The 20,836-nt window shown below is 43.4% G+C and overlaps 1 protein-coding gene across 2 annotated transcripts; it reads right to left on the reverse strand.

The window, feature by feature from the left end:
• Positions 1-231: 231 nt before the first annotated feature.
• On the reverse strand, positions 232-17,063 carry FOXRED2 (FAD dependent oxidoreductase domain containing 2). Of its 2 annotated transcripts, XM_066634339.1 has the most exons (9): positions 16,896-17,063; positions 14,419-15,157; positions 13,084-13,335; positions 12,666-12,932; positions 7,829-7,995; positions 6,742-6,907; positions 5,703-5,944; positions 3,911-4,081; positions 232-2,568 (listed from the first exon to the last, which is right to left on the reverse strand). In XM_066634339.1, exons 2-9 carry the CDS (start codon positions 14,952-14,954, stop codon positions 2,306-2,308), a joined length of 2,064 nt encoding a protein of 687 aa, XP_066490436.1. In that variant the 5' UTR covers positions 14,955-15,157; positions 16,896-17,063; the 3' UTR covers positions 232-2,305. The 2 variants fall into 2 exon arrangements, with proteins under 2 accessions (XP_066490436.1, XP_066490437.1); XM_066634340.1 differs by lacking the exons at positions 232-2,568; positions 3,911-4,081 and adding an exon at positions 4,438-4,541.
• Positions 17,064-20,836: the final 3,773 nt, after the last annotated feature.

Raw genomic sequence — 20,836 nt, forward strand, 5'->3', positions numbered from 1 at the left:
CAAAAAGGCCAGGCTTTCCCTTGCAAAATCCCACCCTGAGGCCAGTAGAGGGTGGGGCAATCCCTCTACACTATCAAAGACATGATGTCTTTTCTGTAAAGCTCTCACTGTTGAACAAAGATACCTGTGCTCAGGGAGGAAATAGTTAATATTGATGCACTCCCCCAACCATTATATAGATTTTGAATCAATCTTCCCATTCTATAGCTCAGCAAAGAAAGACACTGCTGCTTCTGTTGAACCTGAAAGCATTTTTTAAAGTTCACTGAGAATGCAACCGTACAAAAAATATTTGCAAAATAACATTACAATGGTTATCCACTTCATCCTGACAACAGGTACCTTAAAATAAAGTTCTAAAAAATACTGTACTGAAATAAGAACATTATTTTGTTTTTCAAAGAGCAACTGCTCAGTCAACCATGGAGCTCTCAGAGTGTGAGAGACACTGACAAAGCAATGGAACACTGTGGCACTCAAGTAGATCTTGGTCTGGCAAAGGTATCATAAGAACATCAGAGCAACCCTGCTGGATCAGGCTAAAGACCCACCTAATACAGCATCCTTTCCCACAGTGGCCTACCAGCTGCCTCTCAGAAGTCCACAAGCAGGACAGAAATGCATACTTCTCTCCCACTGTTGATCTCCTGTTGGTCTCCTGCAGCTGACATTCAGAGAATGACATTCTGACATTCAAATTCAGAAAATTTTTGTCCTGATGTGGCTCACTTTACAGCACACGGATTAACACTGAATCATATTTGCCATTTTGTTGGCCTTTCACCCAATTTATCATTCTGAAGCACTTCACAATCTGCTTTGGTTTTTACGTGCTGAAGAGTTGGGTGTCATCGGCAAACTTGGCTACCTTGGTGTTTACCACTACCTCATGTCTGTGAAGCAGCAGCAAGAACCTTTTGAAGAAAGGGTTTTCGAACCATCCTTTTGGGAACTCTGGCTTTGCCTAGTAAACCAGAGATCTGGCTGTTATTTAGAAAGCCCAAGGGCAGAGATTACAGAGGATATAGAATACCCATTCCTTCCAGAGGATGGAGATATAGGTAAGAGACAAGAGCCTGGGCTCTTTCCACTTTGCTGTTCCTGTAGTGCAGGGAGTGAGGGAAGTGTGTTCGCTGGAGGTAGGGGTTCAATAAAGTGCAGATAAGTTTTCCTACCTAACATACAAAATAGGGATATTAAAAAACAAAAATAAATTTTCCAACAGGAAGTACAATTTCATCTTGACTGAACTGAATTAAAGTAGCTTTCTAAAGGGGCACAGTGCGAAGAAATTTTGCTTAAGGATACAGGATCATTCCTCCTGAGAAGATAAGCTGGCACACAAGAATACCAGTTCCACAGGACAAACTAATCTCTAAGGAAGTAGTGTGTTTTGGCAACTCAGCATGAAGGGACCCATGCATAGCTGTTCATTCTGGTGGTGCCGTCCCCTCCTGGAGACAGTGGGTAATATTCCCCTGCTTTAGATGTTAACAGCACCATCCCTTTAATCCATGGGTCTCCAAACCCTGGCCCAGGGGCCAGATGTGGCCTGCGGCCAGCCTCAATCCGGCCTGCGGCCAGCCTCTTGTCCCCTGAAAGCCTCTGGCCCACTTGGCTGAACATGACTGGTACTGTGCTCTGGTTGCATCTGGAGGGTGTTCTAAGGGCCAGAGAGTTGGAATGAATGAGCCCATTCATTCATTTATTCACTCATCTGAGTTCCATCCCTAATTTATTTATATAAATTTTATATTTAAATATTTTTTCTGGCCCTTAACACCGTGCCAGATATTTGATGCGGCCCTCTGGCCAAAATGTTTGGAGACCCCTGCTTCAGTCTTTCATCCAGCCAATTCCACCAATTCCTTGTAAACTCATGCACGTACAAACCTGCAAGTATATGCAAGAACACAGTACATGTAGCATTCATGACCAATTACTCATCACATGGATTGCCACAGAACATGCAGTCAAGAATAATAGTACATGCCAAGTCATCTGCGTCTCCCCTTTCTCTCCCTTGTGACAAACAACAAACCAGTCCATTTATAGAAATGCAACACTATCAGCAGGCAATAGCAAACAGGAGCAAAGGAGTAATTCTGCATGATCCAGTTTCAGCCGTCACTTATCCTTTCAGACATTCTGTTTTTCTTAAATTAACACCAGACTGATGTATGTCTTTGGCAAATCATGGTCCCCTAAAGGAGTGAGTAGAGACTCAGCTGAATGTAATGAACTTGGAGCCCCTCTCTGCAGCATGACCTCAACCCTTGAGGAGTCCGATACAGTTGGAAGAAGGCTAAAGTTCATCCTTGGTGCTCATGAGCTGCTGCAGTTGGTGATTAGGCATCATGTGATCCTCCACCAGTTGGTCATGTGATTGTATACTGCTGCCCTCCTGCTCATTTGGGGAGTCCACAGCAGTATAGTCCTCATGCAGCCCTGCTTCTACTCCATGACGCCTAAGTCTCTCATTACCCACCAGCCCCTGCATCCTCATGTATCCCTGCTGACAGAAGGGAGGCAACTTCCGGCGAGTCAGGGCAAAAAGGAAGCAAGATTCTACAGGAGAGGAAAAGAGATAAACGCTCTAAGTTAGCATAATGTAAAGTTTTTACAATAAATAATTTTCTAGTTTGACATGGAGAACAAGAGTCCTGAGGAGCAGTGGTGATGCTGGCCACTGTGCCACCTCAGGGCGAGCCTGGAAGTGCCGCCCCTCCCAATGGTTGCGTGACCTCTGGACGCGACCTCCCTGGCCCTCAGGAGGCCTTCTAAGGTCTCTGGAAGCCTTTAAAGTGAAACTTTAAGTTTTTTGGGGAAAAGTAGAAGTGATGTTTTAAGGCCCCCAGAAGACCTTAGAAGGCATTCTGAGGATCGGGGAGGCCGTGTGCAGCCTCTACAGCCCTCAGAACACCTCTGGACAGGGAGCAGCAGGTGCAAGCGGCCCTCAGGGCGGCACCCCCCAGCCATGCTGCCTGGGAGCACTTGCACTTGTTGACCCGCCCCCCTCCATATGCCAGTGATCTGGAGGAACTCTGTTTCGCATGTAAGGAAAGTGTTATTCAGTCACTGTATGTAGTTCAATTTCTAGGTTGAAAATACTACATATTGGAAGGTTATACAGGTATAATCTAATTATCCACAAATTTTTCACCCGTGGTTTTTATCTCAAAGTGATGAGAAGGGCCCTTTCAACGCAGGGAAACAAGTCGTTTAACAATAGCCTCATTAATGTGGGAAAGGGCAGCCAACAGACAATCCATCAATCATTCTCTCCCCAGGCACTTAGAACAGCTTCACTCTGAGGCAAGCGAACCCTCTCTTCCCACTGAGCACATGAAAGAATGTGGAAGTGATCATCACCTCCATCATTTTTTCCCCCATGCTGCGGCTCCTAGTTAAGGGAGGGATTGCTGCCTAGGAGTGAAACAAAGAGATTTAAAAATTCTAATAAGCTTTTTGTGTATTGCTGTTTACCTCTTTCTTTCTTTGCCTCCATGTACCTACAACATTGGGGTTTTTAGACTGCCCTTCTGTTATGGTTGTTTTATAGTCTGGTTGTGTTTTTATTGTACTCTATTGGGCTTGGTGGCTGCCATTTTTTTAATGGTGGAAAGGTGTGATATCACAGTATGCATACAGACTTTGCATGCGGAAAGTCCCAGGGCATCCTTTGCATATTACAGCTTTGCATATTCATAGCAAAAGAAATACTAAGCTATTTTGAGGCTGTTGGATGCAATATCGGTCTAGCCCCTGAACTGTGCTTCATTTCAAAAGATAAGATGATGGATAAGAGAAGGGTTAACATTCTCAAGTCAAAAGGGAACACAGTTGTTCATGGGCCTGCTTCCTTGCCTTTGTTCCCAGTCCTATTGGTCTCCACATCCCCCTAGTTTACCTGCATAGAATCTTCGAAGATCTGTTCCCAGGCAGTTCTCCAGAAAGCGTCTCAGTGGGAGGATGTGGGCATTTGGAGCAGTCCAGTCTGTCAGGAAATCCTCCACAATGTGATGGATGGCATCTGGGCGGGGCAGGGGCCAGTCTGGTGGACAAAGCCTCATTTCCTGCTCTGTTGCAAGAGAAATCAGAGGAACGAAAGAGAAAATATATCCCAGATAAATCCTGATTGAGAAGGGAAAAAGGGGGAAGGATAGATAGGAAGCTAAAGGGATGTACTTGACCAATTCCAGCTCTCTACAATTAGGAAGTGTCCTTTCCTGAATGTTCACTGGCAACCCATTGGCTGACCACAACCTACCTTTTAACAAAAATATCCTTACTGGCTAAGATAAGGCAACAACCTCCCAAGAGTAGATATTATTGGGGACAATTGCAGCAGCACTGACAATGCAGGAGGCACTCAATGCTGAAAAATGCAGATCCATTGCCTCAGTAGCAGAGACCTATCAAGGTCTGGAGACCCAAATGTCCTGCAGGAGGAGGGAAGGTGCAGGTCTCACATTACATTTGCCAGTTCCTACAAAATAGCTGGTTGAGCTTGGGCTAAGGAGGATAAAGGCGTTCTCCCACTGCCCAGAGAGAGAGAGAGAGAGAGAGAGAGAGAGAGAGAGAGAGAGAGAGAGAGAGAGAGAGAGAGAGAGAATGAATGGAGGCATATTCCGCTTTCCTCTGGACACTTGCCAAAGCTCTAATCTGTGCATCTCCCAGAAAACAGTGTCAGGCATTTTAATTTAAGGGAGAGGGGAAATAGAATAGAATAATTTACATCTTGTCACCTTCTCCAAGGCCTTGAGAGAGGGCAGAAGTATAGACCAGGGGTGTCAAACTCATTTTATACCAAGGGCCGAATGGCATTCATGATGCCTGCTGAAGGCCAGCAGTGATGTCGTTAGGCAGGAAGTGATGTCATTAAACAACTCATAACCAAAAATTAGCACTTTTCTCACTTAGGAATTCATTAACTTCAAATGACAGAAGAGGAAACATGCAAATCTTTATCATATTTCAAAATATGGGAGAGCCCAATTTTCCTGGGGGCTGCCCTTTTAGCAGTAACACCTCAGCACTGCTCAGCAGCTGAGAGCCTGAGGGCAGGACAAAAAGCTTCCACGGGCTGCATCCGGCCCTCAGGCCTTATGTTTGACACCCCTGGTATAGACCAATTTATATATATTTTCTTATCATAACCTGTGTCTAGCTGGGACTTCCTCTTTTTGTTTATTTTGTTAGAGAGGTTTTGTCACTACTGCTGACTTCTTGCAAACTTTATCCCCAGATTCCCAAACCCTCAAACCCTAAAAGACAAACCCCAGATTCCCAAACCCCAAAGGACAGCAATCGACAGCAACAGGAATGGCTGAACAAACTACCTTCCTGTACTGAATTGAACACTGCATCAGAGATAAGAAAAAAAGAGATACTTACTCTCTTAATGTATGACCTGTCAGAAACAAGGGTGCCATGTCTCTTCTCAGCAGTGATACTGTACTCTGTCCTTGAATGCCATTAGGCAGTACAGGCCACACTGAAGTCAGTGGTTAAAGGACTACTAGCTTTAGCAGATTAAAGGATACCCTCCTGACCTGTCCATCAGTCTTGTGGATTACACCCTCAGAGACCCAAACTGCATTCAACAGAACACTCACGGTGTCGAACTTTTTCTGATGATCATACAGGAACAATGGCAAAAAGCAGTAATTAGGGGAGGAAGCAAGAATGACTTCACTTACCAGTGGGGAGGTGTTTGTAGTAATAAATGACAGGATGCAAGAAGTTGGACTGCCATGCATGCTGTGCTTCACCAACTGCACGATTATAATAGAAGACGTCCTTGTCAGCCCCAGAAAAGTTCTTCCCATACTCCATCAGGACGACAAAGAGCCCATTCTGGACTTTTCTCCCTGTGCGCCATTCTAGGTCCTGCAGGACCCCAATTGGATATTCCTCCAGATACTCAAATTCCATGGCATTCCTAGGCACAGTCAACCAATTAACCATACATTTCTCAAGGAACAGTCTTAATAGTGTATCCTTATACAGATAAGAAGTTATGAAATGATCTCCACCATACTGTATATTTAAACAAAGGTTACGTTCTAGGACTCTGTATTTATACTGAAATACACTCGAGTTGAAACATCTGGTTCTTGCCAGCCCACTGCTATTGTGCCTTTATGAAAGCACCACTGAACGACATACTACACCTGTGCAAAAATGCCAGTGCAGTGGTCCATTAACTCGGATGCCTGTAACTTGAGGAACCAGAGTATTTTCCTAAGGCTACAGATCCCAAATGTAACAGAAACTGTCCTGCTATTGGCAGCCTAGCTAAGCTAGGGGAGCCTGGCTTTTTTCACAGAATGGTGCTCCATCACTGCACCTATGAGACTCTTCCATGGCTGCAGGCCAGAACAGCTTCACACAAGATGATAATGCCTCATGGCATTAATATCTTTATAGGCAATTGCATAAATCCCACATCAGGTGAGAGTCATTCTTTCCTTGGTACAAGGGGCAGGATTTATACGATTTCCTACAGTTAAGGAACTTCTATTTAAGAATTTCATCTTGCATTAGATAAGAATGCACCAGAAGCAACCAACAAGGGCTCCAGCTATACAGATGATATTTGAAGATAAATCAAGGCACATTTACAACATTACTCATCCATTTCTTGCCATTGGAAAGACCTGGGGGTCCCTAGGCAAAGAAGGGATTCTCAGTTGCACCAGTAGAGGAGGAGGAGCTAGGGGACAATTACTCACTCACTCGTTCAGCAAAATGACATCTGCTAGCACACTGAACATCTGGTAGAGCCCCGATGCCTCATTCACTCGCTTGACAATGGCATTCGTTAACTGCATAATGGGGTAGACTGAGCTTGGCCAGGGAACGTCATGATGGCGGGCTTCCAATAAGCGATGAACTGCACGAGCTGCATGAGGAAAGAAGGAAAGAATGATGCAGATTGTTTTAAAATATGTTGCGAGTTAAGAAATCTGATTGCGTAGCAAGACCACTGAAAAGCAGCATCAGGAGAGTTAAAAGCCAAATAATAAAGCAGGTATCTGGGATAGTTCCATATCTACTGGAGTTAGAAGAGAAATGTGGGTGGTGCTGCTGGTACCTGCTCCTGACTCCCTAGAGCTCTTAAGGCTATAGGCACAGGACCAGACAGTCCTAACAGACACAAAAGAGAGAGAAATATTGAGATGACAGTGTTGTCTATGACAGTGTTGTCTATATCAGTGTTTCTCATCCAGTGGTACAGATACCACCGGTGGTGCTTGAGGTGGTGTCTGGTGGTACTAGTAGAACCTCTGGACATCTGCTGCTTGGCAACGAGAGCAGGAACGCAACACAATAAACAGCGGTAGGAGGCTCAGCTTGGTAGGCAGAGCTCTAAAGCATGCTTTTCCATACCCTCCCATCCACCCTGAGCCTCTTACTGGTGTTTTTCGTGTCACATCTGGCATCCCAACCCAGAAGTAACTGGTGATTATGTCATCAACAGTTATTTCTGGTGGTACTTAAAATAAGTGAACCATGTGAATCGGTACAGAGGAGGACAAACATTGAAAAACACTAGTCATTACAATGCAAGGAGACAGACAACAGACATGACAGGAACTCTGCAGTTATTATAATGTCTACTTATTAGATCAACTAATAATGGTGGGGAAGTGTCTGGTTAATTGAGTCACTACTGGGAAATTTCCCAGGAAAAGAACCTGGCCACTGCTGCTGCACGTACGACAGCTGGTTTCAGCACATGCAAGCTGTTAATGCTCCACTGACTGTCACTGCTAGGCCTGCTCTCTTTTGCTTCCTGTCCGCATCATACTTCTGAGCTCACCTGTATATCGGAACCCATGAATGAAGCCTCCAGCAGATTTCCTGAAATCCACAGAGTGGCTTGCAGTGCCCAGAACAAAAAGACCCCGAGTGGCTTTGGCTTCATAGCTGGGCTTGATCAAAGGATATTTCTTCTTATTGCCTTTGCCTTTCATCAACCCAATGGACCTGCACACGTTAAAAAAAAATCAGCAAAAAGTCAAGACCTGGAAAGTGGAGTCTAGCTAGATTGGATCCATAGAATGGATTGGATGTAATAAGCTGGTCATTAGAGAGGTGATCCCTTTGCCAGCAATGCTGAGATAGGAAGAAGCCGTCTTTACAGATGTTATTAGTGTAGTAGGGACCAAACCATGTGAAAGTGGCTTCTACACCATGATGGCAATCTATGAATTGGTCACATTCTGGAATCAGCATAGGCTGCAAGGATATTACCTTCTGTATGTATTATCAGAGGAGTTATGATTGCTGAGCTTTCTGAATTCAAACTACCTTTCAACACCTGAGAGAATCACACTCATATGCTTATGCTGAGATGTAACAGAGAAGAGCCAGGGAACCTATCATTCCCCATTTCAATATTCAGCCAAACTAGCAATTTAGCACTCACTTGGTGGCCTGTGCTATTTAAGTATTACCAGTGCTAGATCAGGAATATGCTCACTACTATGGGGCAGAGCTGAAAACATGGGTACCACAACACTGCACTTTGAATAGACAGCATTGTGCTGTGATAACTATATGACTCCTCTCCAACTAGTGCTAGAAAGCTACTGGCAGAGACAATGTGGGCACCGTGCACAGCATCAACATCCCAACCTTCATAAACATTGGGCTGCATTACAGAGCACTGACATGTCGGGGCTGGTTGCAAGTTTTAGAAGCCCTTGGCAATATGCTCTCCAGTTGGTTCCCATCTATGTGGGTAGACCTCCTAAAGTTTGTGGGTGGGGAGAGGCAACTGAATGGCTGTGCTTTTCTGAGCTCTTGAAAGCTCTTGGGAAAGCATGCTATTTCATCCCAAAAAACCGTGGGTTTGAGGAGATCCAAGGATCTCTGATCAGGAGAGATTCGATCCTACAGATGGTGTACGGTTTCAGAGAGGAAGGGCCCAGCCAGGGGCTGTTTTTTCTCCAAGGGAACCCAGCCATCAATGTTGGTGTTGGTGAGGATTCATTGAAACTAAGCTGAAGGCCCCAAGCAGGGAAGGATGTTGGAAGAACTAAATGAGTCATGTTCCGCTGTGTGTGTCTGGCATTGATTGATTAATTGACTGCCTGATTAAGCTTTTGTCCGAGGGAAGGAGGGGCAGGTTTTCCCCCTCTGGGAAGAGGAAGAGGCTTTCTCTGCTCATTTGTTTGCTTGTGTGAGAAGAAGCTTTAGAGGAGACCTGCCGAGCTTGTTATGGAAATATGAGAGTATAACTCTAACTTTACAAATCTAAAACTCGTTGGATTACAAATTAATAGTTTTGGAATGTGAACTTTGCTTTGAAAGTTTCTTTTTCCTGTGGAGATCTTGGAGTGCCTGTGGAGAGGGATGGAGATCTGCATTTCTTTGTTTTGCAAAAGTGGTTTCATTGTTTTCAATTCCTCAGACTATCTCCTGGAATGGAATGCAGTTGATATAGCAACAGACATAAGCAATAGAATCAAAACAATAGAATAAGAAGAATAGAACGTCGGGGACATCTAGTGGATTTAAAAAGACATTGCAAGGATAAGAACAGGACTTGACAAGTGAAGTAAGGAGGGTACACCGAGGATATCTAGTGGCATTAAAAATATTGCAAGGCAAAGGTTTATTTGACTTAAAATTTCCTTGTGTTGGTTTTTTAGTGAACAGTTGATTTTTTGATGATGTGATGTGATGTATGGGTAATTGATAGTGATATATGTGATAACAGATATTTGAGTTTTACAGGAAAGAAGATATAAGAAGGAAGAAAAAGGATGACAGGAAAAGGAGCGAAAGTTAGGGGCTTTCCTGCCCTGGAGTCAAACTTGGGAAAACTAACACAAGAGGAACTGAAGCAGACAATACAAGACAATATAGAAAAATTAGTGGTGATCGGACAGCAGCACACAAATCAATTTCTGCAGGTTCAAGCTAGTCTGGATGTTTTAACTACACAACTAAATGATCTTAGTGTGCAACTGAAAGCTGTTAAAGGCCAAGCAGATGAGAATACACAAAAGATTAGAAAATTAGAAAAAAAAGACAACAAAAGATCAATCTAGAATACTGGAGATAGAACAAAACCAATATCATGGAGAGGCAACTTTAATGGAAATTCAGATGGAGAGTGCAGCTCGAGTGGTGAGAATACAAAATGTACCAGAACAGAAAGGGGAAGATACACAATGTCTGATTGGTAATTTAATATCAGAGTGGATTGACATGCCAACAGAGGAGATATTCATGGATCTGGATTCGGCAAGAAGAGTGAGCACTTTTTATCTAAGAAAATGACCAAGAGAAATCCATGTGAAATTCATCAAAACTTTTTACAGAGATAAAATATTGAAGATCTCACAGGAAAAGGAATGGATGGTGGAGGGTAGCAAAGTGAAAATTCTGAGACATGTCCCATGGAGAGTGAGAAAGAAGAGAAAATAATATGAAGAGCTAGCAAAATTTTTAAGAAGAAAGCAAATACCATATAGATGGCTTCTCCCAGAAGGTATGTTTTTTCAATTTCAGTCACAGAGATATAATACTATAAATTCAACAATGAAAGCAGAAAATTTCTTGAGTACAGTGATGAAAGGTGAGATGAGAAATGAAGAAAATGAGGAAAGTGTAGAAATGGAGCTGGAAGAAAAGAAATCAGATGATTCAGAGACAACTGAGGAATCAGAGAAGGAAGAAACTAGAGGGACAAGGAGGCATTCACTGATAGCAACAAGAAGAAGACAAAAAGAGAAGGTGAATAGTAAAAAGAAACATGATGGTTAAGGGAGGATGGAGTATTTACTCTGTCAACATAAATGGCTTAAATTCACCTCAAAAACGAAAGAAAGTCTTCCTTCAATTGCAAAAGTTAAATATGGATATAACTTGTACACAAGAAACGCACATCAAAAATATGAATAAAGCACTGCTTGTGAACAAAAAATTAGATTTATATTAACTGCTGCAAGGATTTTATATGCTAGATACTGGAAAGATATTAAAATTCCAACAAAAGATGAATTAATAGAGAAAATAATGAATGCGGCAGAAATGGATAGGCTTACAGAGATTTTGGATGAACAGCGTAAACCGACAGATAGAGCAATGGAGACCATTTTATGCTTGGTTGAAAATGAAGTTGTAGATGTATAAGATAGGGCATTTAGATGAATACATTGTATACATGATATATTATACAGGATATGATAGATAAATGATATTAAGAGGTTAAAGTAGAACAAGATTAGAAGATATGTATTGATTGATTAGATATATTGATATATGATTGCCTGCACACGTTTGTGTTTTTTGTGTGTGTTGTGTATTGAGTTTGTGTGTGTTATGTGTTTGTTTATATTTGTTGTTTGTTTTTATTTTGGAAAATAATTAAAAAAAAGTTTGTGGGTGGGGCTCATATTGGAGGCATGGTGGCACAGCTGTGTGAATAGATGCCATTTTTTAAAAACCCACAATGCCCCCACCCTGACGCAGTATCCTAGACACAGGCCTAATATCCCTAGGACAGGGGTGAAGCCCAGCATCAGAAATGGGTCTGCTGGGGTCCCAACAGCTGCCCAAAGACACATGGTGATACCAGGACTACCATATGTGGTTCTCATACTCCCTTCTAGCTTTAGAACTACTGTTAAGTCATTTCTGCCCAGTGTTGCATATATGCAACAGGGATAAAAAATGTACACCTGCTAAGCAAAAATGGGTTAAACAAAGGCCACAGGAATGGTCTCTTGATCTCTGTTTCAGGCCCCAAGCAGGAACTGATAAAGGGGGAGGTAATTTATAAGAGTTCAGTCATACCCCATACATTTGACAGGTTAGGGACAGAAGCTGTGGTGAAAAGTGGAAATGGCTGAAAAGCGAAACCCAGTCTTTTTAGTATACAAATGCTGCTTCCAATGCTTTTTTAGATAGCAAATTGCAAATACCTTTTTATCTTGCAAATTTCTGCAAATGGACTCTCATTAATGCCTTTAGGAATGGGAATAGACCCAGAGCTAAAGCTGGTGCGTGCACTCTCTCTGACATACACACGGAAACAGTTTGAATCACTATGTCGTATGCAAATCTACATTGGGTCAGGGCAATTTTAGCCTTTAGACCAGTAGAGAGAGGCTGAAAGAGTGGAGCATGTGTTGAATGAATGACTTCCAGGTATAACTGAAATGTGTTGAAAGAGCAGAATATTGAAAAATGAACTGTCAGAAAGCAGAGGATACCTGTAGCAGCAAATGGGTGGGGGTGCTAGACTAAGAAAAAGGGCATGGGTATATTATATGGGGAAAAGGGCATAAAGCAGGGAGTGAATCACCCCCAAATTGGATTAAATGAATGAGTCAAGGAATGAGCAAACTGTGAATTAAATGAGTTCATTCCCAGAACAAGTCCCAACTAACAGACATATCTCAGGGTGACTGATTTTTATGTATAACACAAAGACTAAATACACTACATGGTATTTTTTCCTCTCCATTTCACTGCTCATACGGGAACCAGTTTTCTACAGAGGCAGGACAATAGTGTGAGGGGCTGGGATGGTCACAGTCTATGTCTAAATCCAACTCCATTTTACTTAGGCTGAGATCTTTTTTGACTATTCTGGTATGTTCTTTCTCTTTCCCTCACCCAGGCACCCTCTTCTAGCTTACTTGTTGAAGATGGAGAAGTCAAATTTCCAACCCAGGCAGCGAATGGCGCGGTCATATGGTGCCCTCGCTGCAAAGTTGTCCAGTTCATCCTGCGGGAGGAGGACAGATTCTGCTTCACTGCTGTTGCTATTCTCCAGATAGAAGCGGAGAGTGGTGTGCAGTTTCCCCTTTTTATCCTTTACGAGAACCAAGTCTTCTAAGTCACCTTCCAGGAGTCCATCCAGAGATTTCAGCTGATATGTGTCCAGGAGGCCATTGTTAATAGCTCTAAGGAAAGAAGAGTTGGAAATACAAAAACATCCAGATGCAGTTCAGAGCTCTGCAATGGTGGTGGCCTTCTACTTTTGCCTTTTACATTTACTTGAACAATGACCTGCACATACTTAGTACTTAAGGACATATTAACACAGGTTCTTACCTCAGATCTCCAACATAGTGGGTGGCCCAAGAGAGGCGAACTCGGGAGCGGCTGATCATGTGTATGAAATTGGTGACACCCAAAATGTTTTCTGCAGTCTCAAAGGCAGAGTTTCCACGGCCCAGAATCAATACAGACTGGCCAACAAAATCTTCAGGATCAATAGACACAGACTCGTAGCCCTCAACGTATTCAGAACCAGGGAAATTCACTTTATGGGGAACCCATGTACCCGTGGCTACTAAAAGAACACTGCAACAAATGACAAGGAATTTTATCAGGCTTAGCAAACATGCAAATCAAAAAGATTCACCTCAATTTCAAATGCTATTGAATGCTATATGCTGGGATCATGCAAGTACAATCTGAGTTCCAAATATGGATACAGACAACTAAAAATTAATCAAGCTATGATTCCGGATACAGCAAGATTGCAGTTCCAACACTAGTTTTCAGTAGTTCACAGGAGTTTCACCCTTGGCACTTATCAGTGGAATGTGTGAATGCTGGGAAAACAAGAGCCCACATTTGACTGAAAAGGAGTTTTGGAATGCCATGAGAGGGACAGGAAGCATGATGGGACATAGCAAAGCTCAGAATTGTAGTGTTTTATGAACAAAACAAACATTCCAACTAAAAAAGCAGGTGTTTCTAATGTTTGCTTAGGAGGCTAGTTCACCTCCTGGTCCTGATGCAGTCCTCAGGTTCTCACCTATCACTCATTCAGGCTATGTGGATGCTCTTCTGGTGTTCCCTACCAGAGGTTAAGGCTGCTCGGGGGAGGGTCCACAAAGTCTGCTGGTGAAGGAAGGGTCTCTGGGTTGGAGTTAGGCTGACCTAGACTCTGTTCCCAGTCACCTCTAGGCCAGCCCTCAGCCAAACAATAAGATTGTTGGCTTCCTGTCCTTGGTTACTTCCTCTGGCCATCTTAGCTCCCTGGCTGCACCACCTTCCTGCCCCTTCCACTGGTCCTCCATTTTCTCCTGTTCTTCCTTCCCCAATTTAGGGTTCCCTCTCTCTTCATACTCTCCCCATCCCTCTTTGTTTTTTCTCTCTTGTCTTCCTTCCTCTTTCCTCCATAACTTCTTATTGGCCCTCCCCATCTTTCCTCCTTCGCACTTCTGGTTGTTTTAATGAACTGACATTAGCCCTGCTCAAACTCTGCCTCCACTCCTGACTGGGAGCTGTTGATGGTGGCAGACATCACTGGCTACTGCCCTGTTCCCAGCTGATTGATGGCGCCGTATCTTCCTGTTGGCAGGGCACAGCATCTTGCAGCTTGCTGTACCTACAGGCACTTTTCTAACAGTCTTGGTGGGTTTCTTTATTAATTACCTGCACTTATAGTACTGAGCATTCTGGTCAACAAGGATGAAGTAATGGCCATTCCATGCCTTGGTGTCCTTTTCCAGCATCACGTGGATGATGGATGTGTTATAGTGCACCTGAAGGTTGAGTAAAGAAGCAAAGTCTCCTAGGTAATGCACCATGGCATCGGCATCAGGAAAGAAGTCACGGGAATAGTGCCGGAACAGCAGCCGGCTATCATGGCTAAGTAGCGAGTTCCAGTCATGGCGAAGGTTGAATTCACTGTTAGATTTGCCCGTATAACGCTTGTTGATGCTAATTAATTTGCGATGGCGGGGATACAAGGCAAAGAAACCGCCTGGTGCATGGCCACGTTCAAAGACCACATAGTCCCGGCCTGCACGCTGAAGGAAATAGGCCATCTGCAAGCCTGAGGGTCCAGCCCCAAGGATGCAATAGTCATGGTATGGAAATACTGGAAGGTCATCTGCCCAGGAAGAGGCAACACACAAGGCAAAGGTTAGCAGAAGGTCCTGTGCATGCTTGGAAGGAGTTGGCATCATTGGTGGCAACAAGGTTCAGTGGAAAGGCAATGAAAAGACAAGGCACTTGTGAGAGTCACAAAGGCAAGAATTAAAATCAAGTAATTGAGAACTCCTGAAACTGAGTTATTAGATCTGCATTATCAGTTACACCATATGCTCAACACCACATTCTGCCTCTTCTCCAGGGTTTAACAGGAGCCAGATCTTGTCAGGGTCCACTCCTGGAAAACATAAAGAAAGGTATGAATGTTGCTGCACTGGTGTCTTCTGCTGAGGAACAATCTCCCAGCCCTAATATTGTTTTCGATTGTGAGCCCTTTTGGAACAGAGATCCATTTAGTTTTTTTATTTTGTCTGTAACCCATTTTGTGAACATTTTTGTTGAAAAGCAATATATAAATATTCCTCTTCTTCTTCTTAATAATAATAATAATAATAATAATAATAATAATAATAATAATAATGGAGAAAAGATCAGCAAGTGTCCTCTTTGAAAATGATTTTCTCCCACTGCAAAGTACCACTGCTCCATTAACTTATGCACGAAAGACAAAATTTGGTCCCTCCGAACCTGTTTTGCTTTTCAGCTTCCCAAAGGGAGAGCCATAACTGAGTGGTAGGACACTTGCTTTGCATGCAGAAGGTCCTAGGTTGAAGGCCTGGCATTTCCAGACAGGACTGGGAAAGACCCTTGTTTGTGAAATCTTAGAGAACTGCAGCCGACCAGTGACCCTGATAGACCAGTGACCCGACTCAGGATACGGCAGCTTCACATGTAAGAAAACCCTAGCTCAGTGTTTCTCATCTTTTGTTCTCCACTGTACCACTTCATATGGTTCACCTATTTGAAGTACTACTGGAAGTAACTGGCAATGACATCACTGCCAGTTAGTTGCTCCTGGGTTGGAAGGCCATATGTGACACAACAAACACCAATAAGAGGCTCAGGGTGGATGGGAGGACCTTTTCAAGTGTGGAAAAGCATGCTTTGGAGCTCTGCCCGCCCAACTGAGCCTCCTACGGTTGTTTGTTGCGTCGTGTTCCTGGTCTCGTTTCCGGGTGGCAGGTGTCCCAGACACCACCACCACCTCAAGTACCACTGGTGGCACCTGTACCACTAGTTGAGAAACACTGCCCTAGCACATAGTTTCCCAAACTGTGGGTCAGGACCTACTTGTGGGTCATGAGCTGGTTTTTGGCGGGTTGTGAAAAGCTTCTGAAGGATTTTTTTTTTCTTAAAAGAACTTTGCAGGCACCCTTGCCCAGTTTGCAGAAGGAAATTGCAGCAGCGGGAAGCCTGGGTGGAGTGGCCCCCAAATCCAAATGTCACATTTCCCAGTCTTCTCTAGTAATTGGCATGCTGTAGGTCACGTGTGAACCAGGGACATGTGGTGGGTGGGGAGGCAGGTGAGGCAGAGCTTCCCCACCATAGTCCTTTGAAAGGCACCACTGCTGCCACATAGCATAGCGCGTGGGTTGTATGCGCTTGCACACCTCACACGGAGGCAGCAGTGGCACCTTTCAAAGGAATATGGCAGGGAGGCTCTGCCTCACCTGCCTCCCCACCCACCACACGTCCCTGGTGTGAACCCAATCTCAGCCTTTTGCCTGGCCTGGCCGTTTCCAACTGCACGCGATGCTCTCCAGTTCAGCCATCTGGGTACCCTGGAATGACTGCAAAGGTTTGGGGGAGCAGCCTTTGAACTCCTATTTTAATGAGTGGTGAGCCTGGCCTTGTCCCTGGCCTTTAGCCCAGGCCAAGAAGAGGATGGAGCTCTCCTTGGCAACAGGCATGAAGCTCTCCATGGCAAGATGATATTTCTCCTCCCCCAGCAGGCAGGCGCGCCCCCTATGGGCCAAGACAACGGACCAAAGCTCTACAGACCCTATCCAATCACGCAAGGGAGAAAAAGGGGCGGAGTCAGCGGTGCGCTTGGTGTGTGTGACGTACTGACGTACCTGGGACGTTCCAAGCTGCGGTGCGAGACAAGTAGGCAGGTCGCCGTCGGTCTCGTGCTGGCTGTCCTGCAGCGGCGCGCGCCAGCACTGTCAGGCTGAGGGCTGCGAGCCTCCGGGAGAACGAGACGCTGTGCCAGAGCGCCCCTCCCGCAGTTGCTCTCTCTCTCCTCTTCCTTCCTCAGTCAGGGACGTCACGTGACGCAGGCCCCTCTTGGCAGTCCCTGCTCACATTCTTCCTGGCCCTGCCTCCCTGCTGGTCACGTGCTCAGGGAGCGCTCAAGCGTGTTGTTCTTAAAGGGCCGGGCGCCCCTCCTGTCCCCCACTCAGAGAGTGAAGCCCGAAGAACTAAGAGAGCTGCTGTGACTCCTTCCAAGGCTTCACTGATGTTAATGATGGAGGGAAGTCTTTGTGGGGGGGGTCTTTCCCCCATGATTTCTTGATCAAAAAAGCAAATGGTGGTGCTATGTGCTTTATTCCAAGGGGTTTTAATTAATGAATTAGATTAATTACTTAACTAGATTAATTGTTAACAATTAACAATTGATTAGTTAAAATTAACAATTAACTAACAAATTAATTGATTATAATTAATAAATCAATAATCAATAACACTTAGTAAATCAATAATTGATAATTAACACAATCAGATTTATTAACAATTATTAATCAATAATTAATTTCAATTAAACCAATAATTAATTGATAAATGATTAATCATTAATTACTTATTGCTTCATTATCAATTTATTAATTTAATAAATATTATTAATTAATCATTAGTCATTAATCACCAATTATTGATTTATTAATACAATCAATCAGTTAATAATAATCCGTTAATTATTAATATCAATTGATACTTAATTTCCTTGATTATAAATATAATATCAAATACATTAAATAAAGTATTTTTTTCTAACTGGAAAAGTAATTAATTTTAATTTCTGGACACCTCAACACCAAAATATTATGTTTTTGTGGTTTTATGCATTTTTAACCAAAAACAATCCACATCCCTCGGTATAGAAAAGCATGGGAAAAATAAACAAAGCATCTGTGAACAATGGGTGTGAAAGGACGAGAAGTGCCAGACCTGTCAACACAGAATTATTCTTAATGCAAGTTTTTAGAAGACACATTTTCTGAAACCAACATTATGGGAGGAAATTTAGCCACTTTGAATGTCCTTCAGGGAGATAATGCGGGGTATAAATTTATCAAAATAGAAAAAAACCCCACTAACCCACCACCCTTAGAACAATGAAATGCATTCATATTGAAAGGGCTTCCTTTCTTTCTCCAGCTGTTTTCAGGCAAGAAAAATTCTACTACTGGCTCTCCACTGCTTCTGCTTTCTTGCTCTTGTTTAGCTGTTGTCTTTCATTCTCTTTCTGGTCCTTCCAGAAAAATGCCAAACTCTGACACCAATCTTTTTAAGTTACACCAGGGATTACAGCTTGTTGCCTCATAACTTTTGCCCATTTTCTTTGACATTCATGTGCTCCAGATAATTGTTAGCATGCCCCCACCTCCGCCTCAGGAACAGTTCAAAACATATTTGCTTTCTTAGGACTTCCCCACTAGGCTGATATTTTAATTTGGAGCCTCAGCTTTCCTCACCACTTCCTTGTAAAACAATTTGTTGGCAAAATATTTGTCATAGTTAATTTTTACATATGGCAACTTTTTAAAACTAAGCACTTAAATAAATGCAAGCAAAGATCAACTTATAAGATAAATTACAAAGAAGTCAATACTTCAGGCATCCCATAGGTTCTAGTTCACAAAAGCTTCTGCTACATTAAGGGCCAACTCCTATGCTTCCCTGGTGCCCAGGAGGACAGCGGCACTGGAATGGCTGCTGCTGTATCCTGTGGGGCCAGACAAGCTCCCAGAGGTCTCCTCAGGGTAAGGGAACAGTAGTTCCTTCCCCCATGTCAAGCCCAGGAAGCCCTGTGTCTCCACAGCTCAGGATAGGGTTTTGGATTTGGCAGCAGCCTCTGCTGCTGTCTCTGCCCCCCTCCCAGGCACAATCCTCCCTCCCCCCAGTTCCACCCTCCCCCTGCCCCAAAAAGCCTTGGTGATCACAATGCATCTTCTTAGCGTTGACTGGTGTTGGCCCCAGCACAGGTGCTTAGGCCTTACCACCAGCATTGGAGTGTCTTACGGTACTTTTATGACGACTGGAGTAAGGCTAGAGTGTGGGTGGTAAGCTCAATCCATATTTCCTCTTCCTCCCTATCTTCTATTCATTTTCCAATCCAGGAAGACAGCAAGAGGCAAGTAGGCAGAGATTGACAACCCCCCTTTAATCTGATGCTTGAGGCAACTTCTTCAGTTGGCCTAATGAATGGGCCAGCCCTGTTATTTTTGCTATAACATACATACCCTTTTGAAAACCAATCTCTTATATTGCTTCTTTCCAGTTCTGAGTTTTGTGTGTTTCATAGGATAGTGAGAAGCCACTGCCCTTGTTTCACTTTTCCAACTCTCTGACCTCCTTCCACTATCTCTTAAGAATAGAATTCCAAGTGAAGTAGTGATAAATTTACAGGATTATAGGAAACACCTGAATTGAGCAAAGCTTGCTTCTGAGTAAGCGTGTAGGATTAGGTTATCAATTAATAGCAGTTACAACAGTAAATGTGTCATAAAGGTGTCGCTTTGAAGAATACATAGAATTGCAAATGAAATTCATTTAAAGGAGAATTGGGCCAGAGAGCCACAAGGAAGTGCTGCACCAACCAGTTGCACTTTGCCTCCCTGCTGCGCATTGCTAGAGAGACAGTGCTGAGAGCAGTTGCTCTCAAGTGGCAGGTGAAAAGGCAGCTCTTTTGTGAGAAGCAATTAGGGATCTGATAATGAACTAGGATATTTTATACCAATTTTTAAAAAGGCCTGGACTGAACTCCCAGTTCTTTCTGTGGAGCCCGTCTTTACACAGCCACCTCTCTGCAGCAGCTGGGAAGACAGCTCATGTGGGAACTGTTGGAATATGATTAGAAAAAACCTTGCAGTACCCTCATATCTAGTCAGGTTTGACTGCCAAGGCCATTAATGAGCATCTATGGAGGTTCAAGCAATCAGCCCCTCTGGCACTGCAGCACAAACATTCATTTAATTGACAGGTTGCAGGCTCCTTCAGAGGCTTCAACCTGAGGCAAGCATTCTTGGCAGGGGAAGATTGCAAATGGCATCAATTAAATTATTACTCATGGTAATAGCTTTTAATAGTCTCTTATGAGGGGGGAAGCATTATATTCTTATTTTGTGTTTGAATTCACAATCTCTTCCTTCTTTCACCTCTGAGAAGATGCATAATCCTTCAAGTGGATAATGCAGGAAGTAACTGCTACTGAGTACAAAGAGCTGTCTTCAGAAATTCTTCTAATGAAGTGTCATTGGCACGAATGCCATTCTATAGAACTGAAAGGAGTTCCTGCTTAAAAGTTTCCTCATATTGACAGCCTTTTATTCACAAAGTTTCAGAGCATACAACCATTCCAATTAAATTATTCTAGCATGATAACTGCCTACAGCTTCATCATCAAACCTCCCCTGACAGTTGTACAGTCTCATTTCTTCCCCCACCACCATAAACATATCTGGCTGCCTTATACTGAGAAGTCAGATCACTGTCCATCTAGCTCAGTATTAGCTACCCTGAGTGGCAGGACTGTGAACAAATGTAGATGCGCGTGCATGAGAATTAAGAGCCTATCTACAGTCATGCAACACAACCCTAGCTATTTTATATTTAGACAGCACTTCAGTTGGAAGATCCCAAATTTGTGCAATTCTGCATTAAAAAAACCAACACACATTTGCTGCACACAGAAAACAAAGTATGGCAGAGAGAACAATTATCTGGGGCATGGCTATTTTCTATATTCAACCATTCTTTCTTTAATAAAAGAGCACTAAAACATGTGCCCCCCACA

The sequence above is a fragment of the Tiliqua scincoides genome, chromosome 7 (genome assembly GCF_035046505.1).
Source record: "Tiliqua scincoides isolate rTilSci1 chromosome 7, rTilSci1.hap2, whole genome shotgun sequence".
Lineage (NCBI taxonomy): Eukaryota > Metazoa > Chordata > Lepidosauria > Squamata > Scincidae > Tiliqua > Tiliqua scincoides.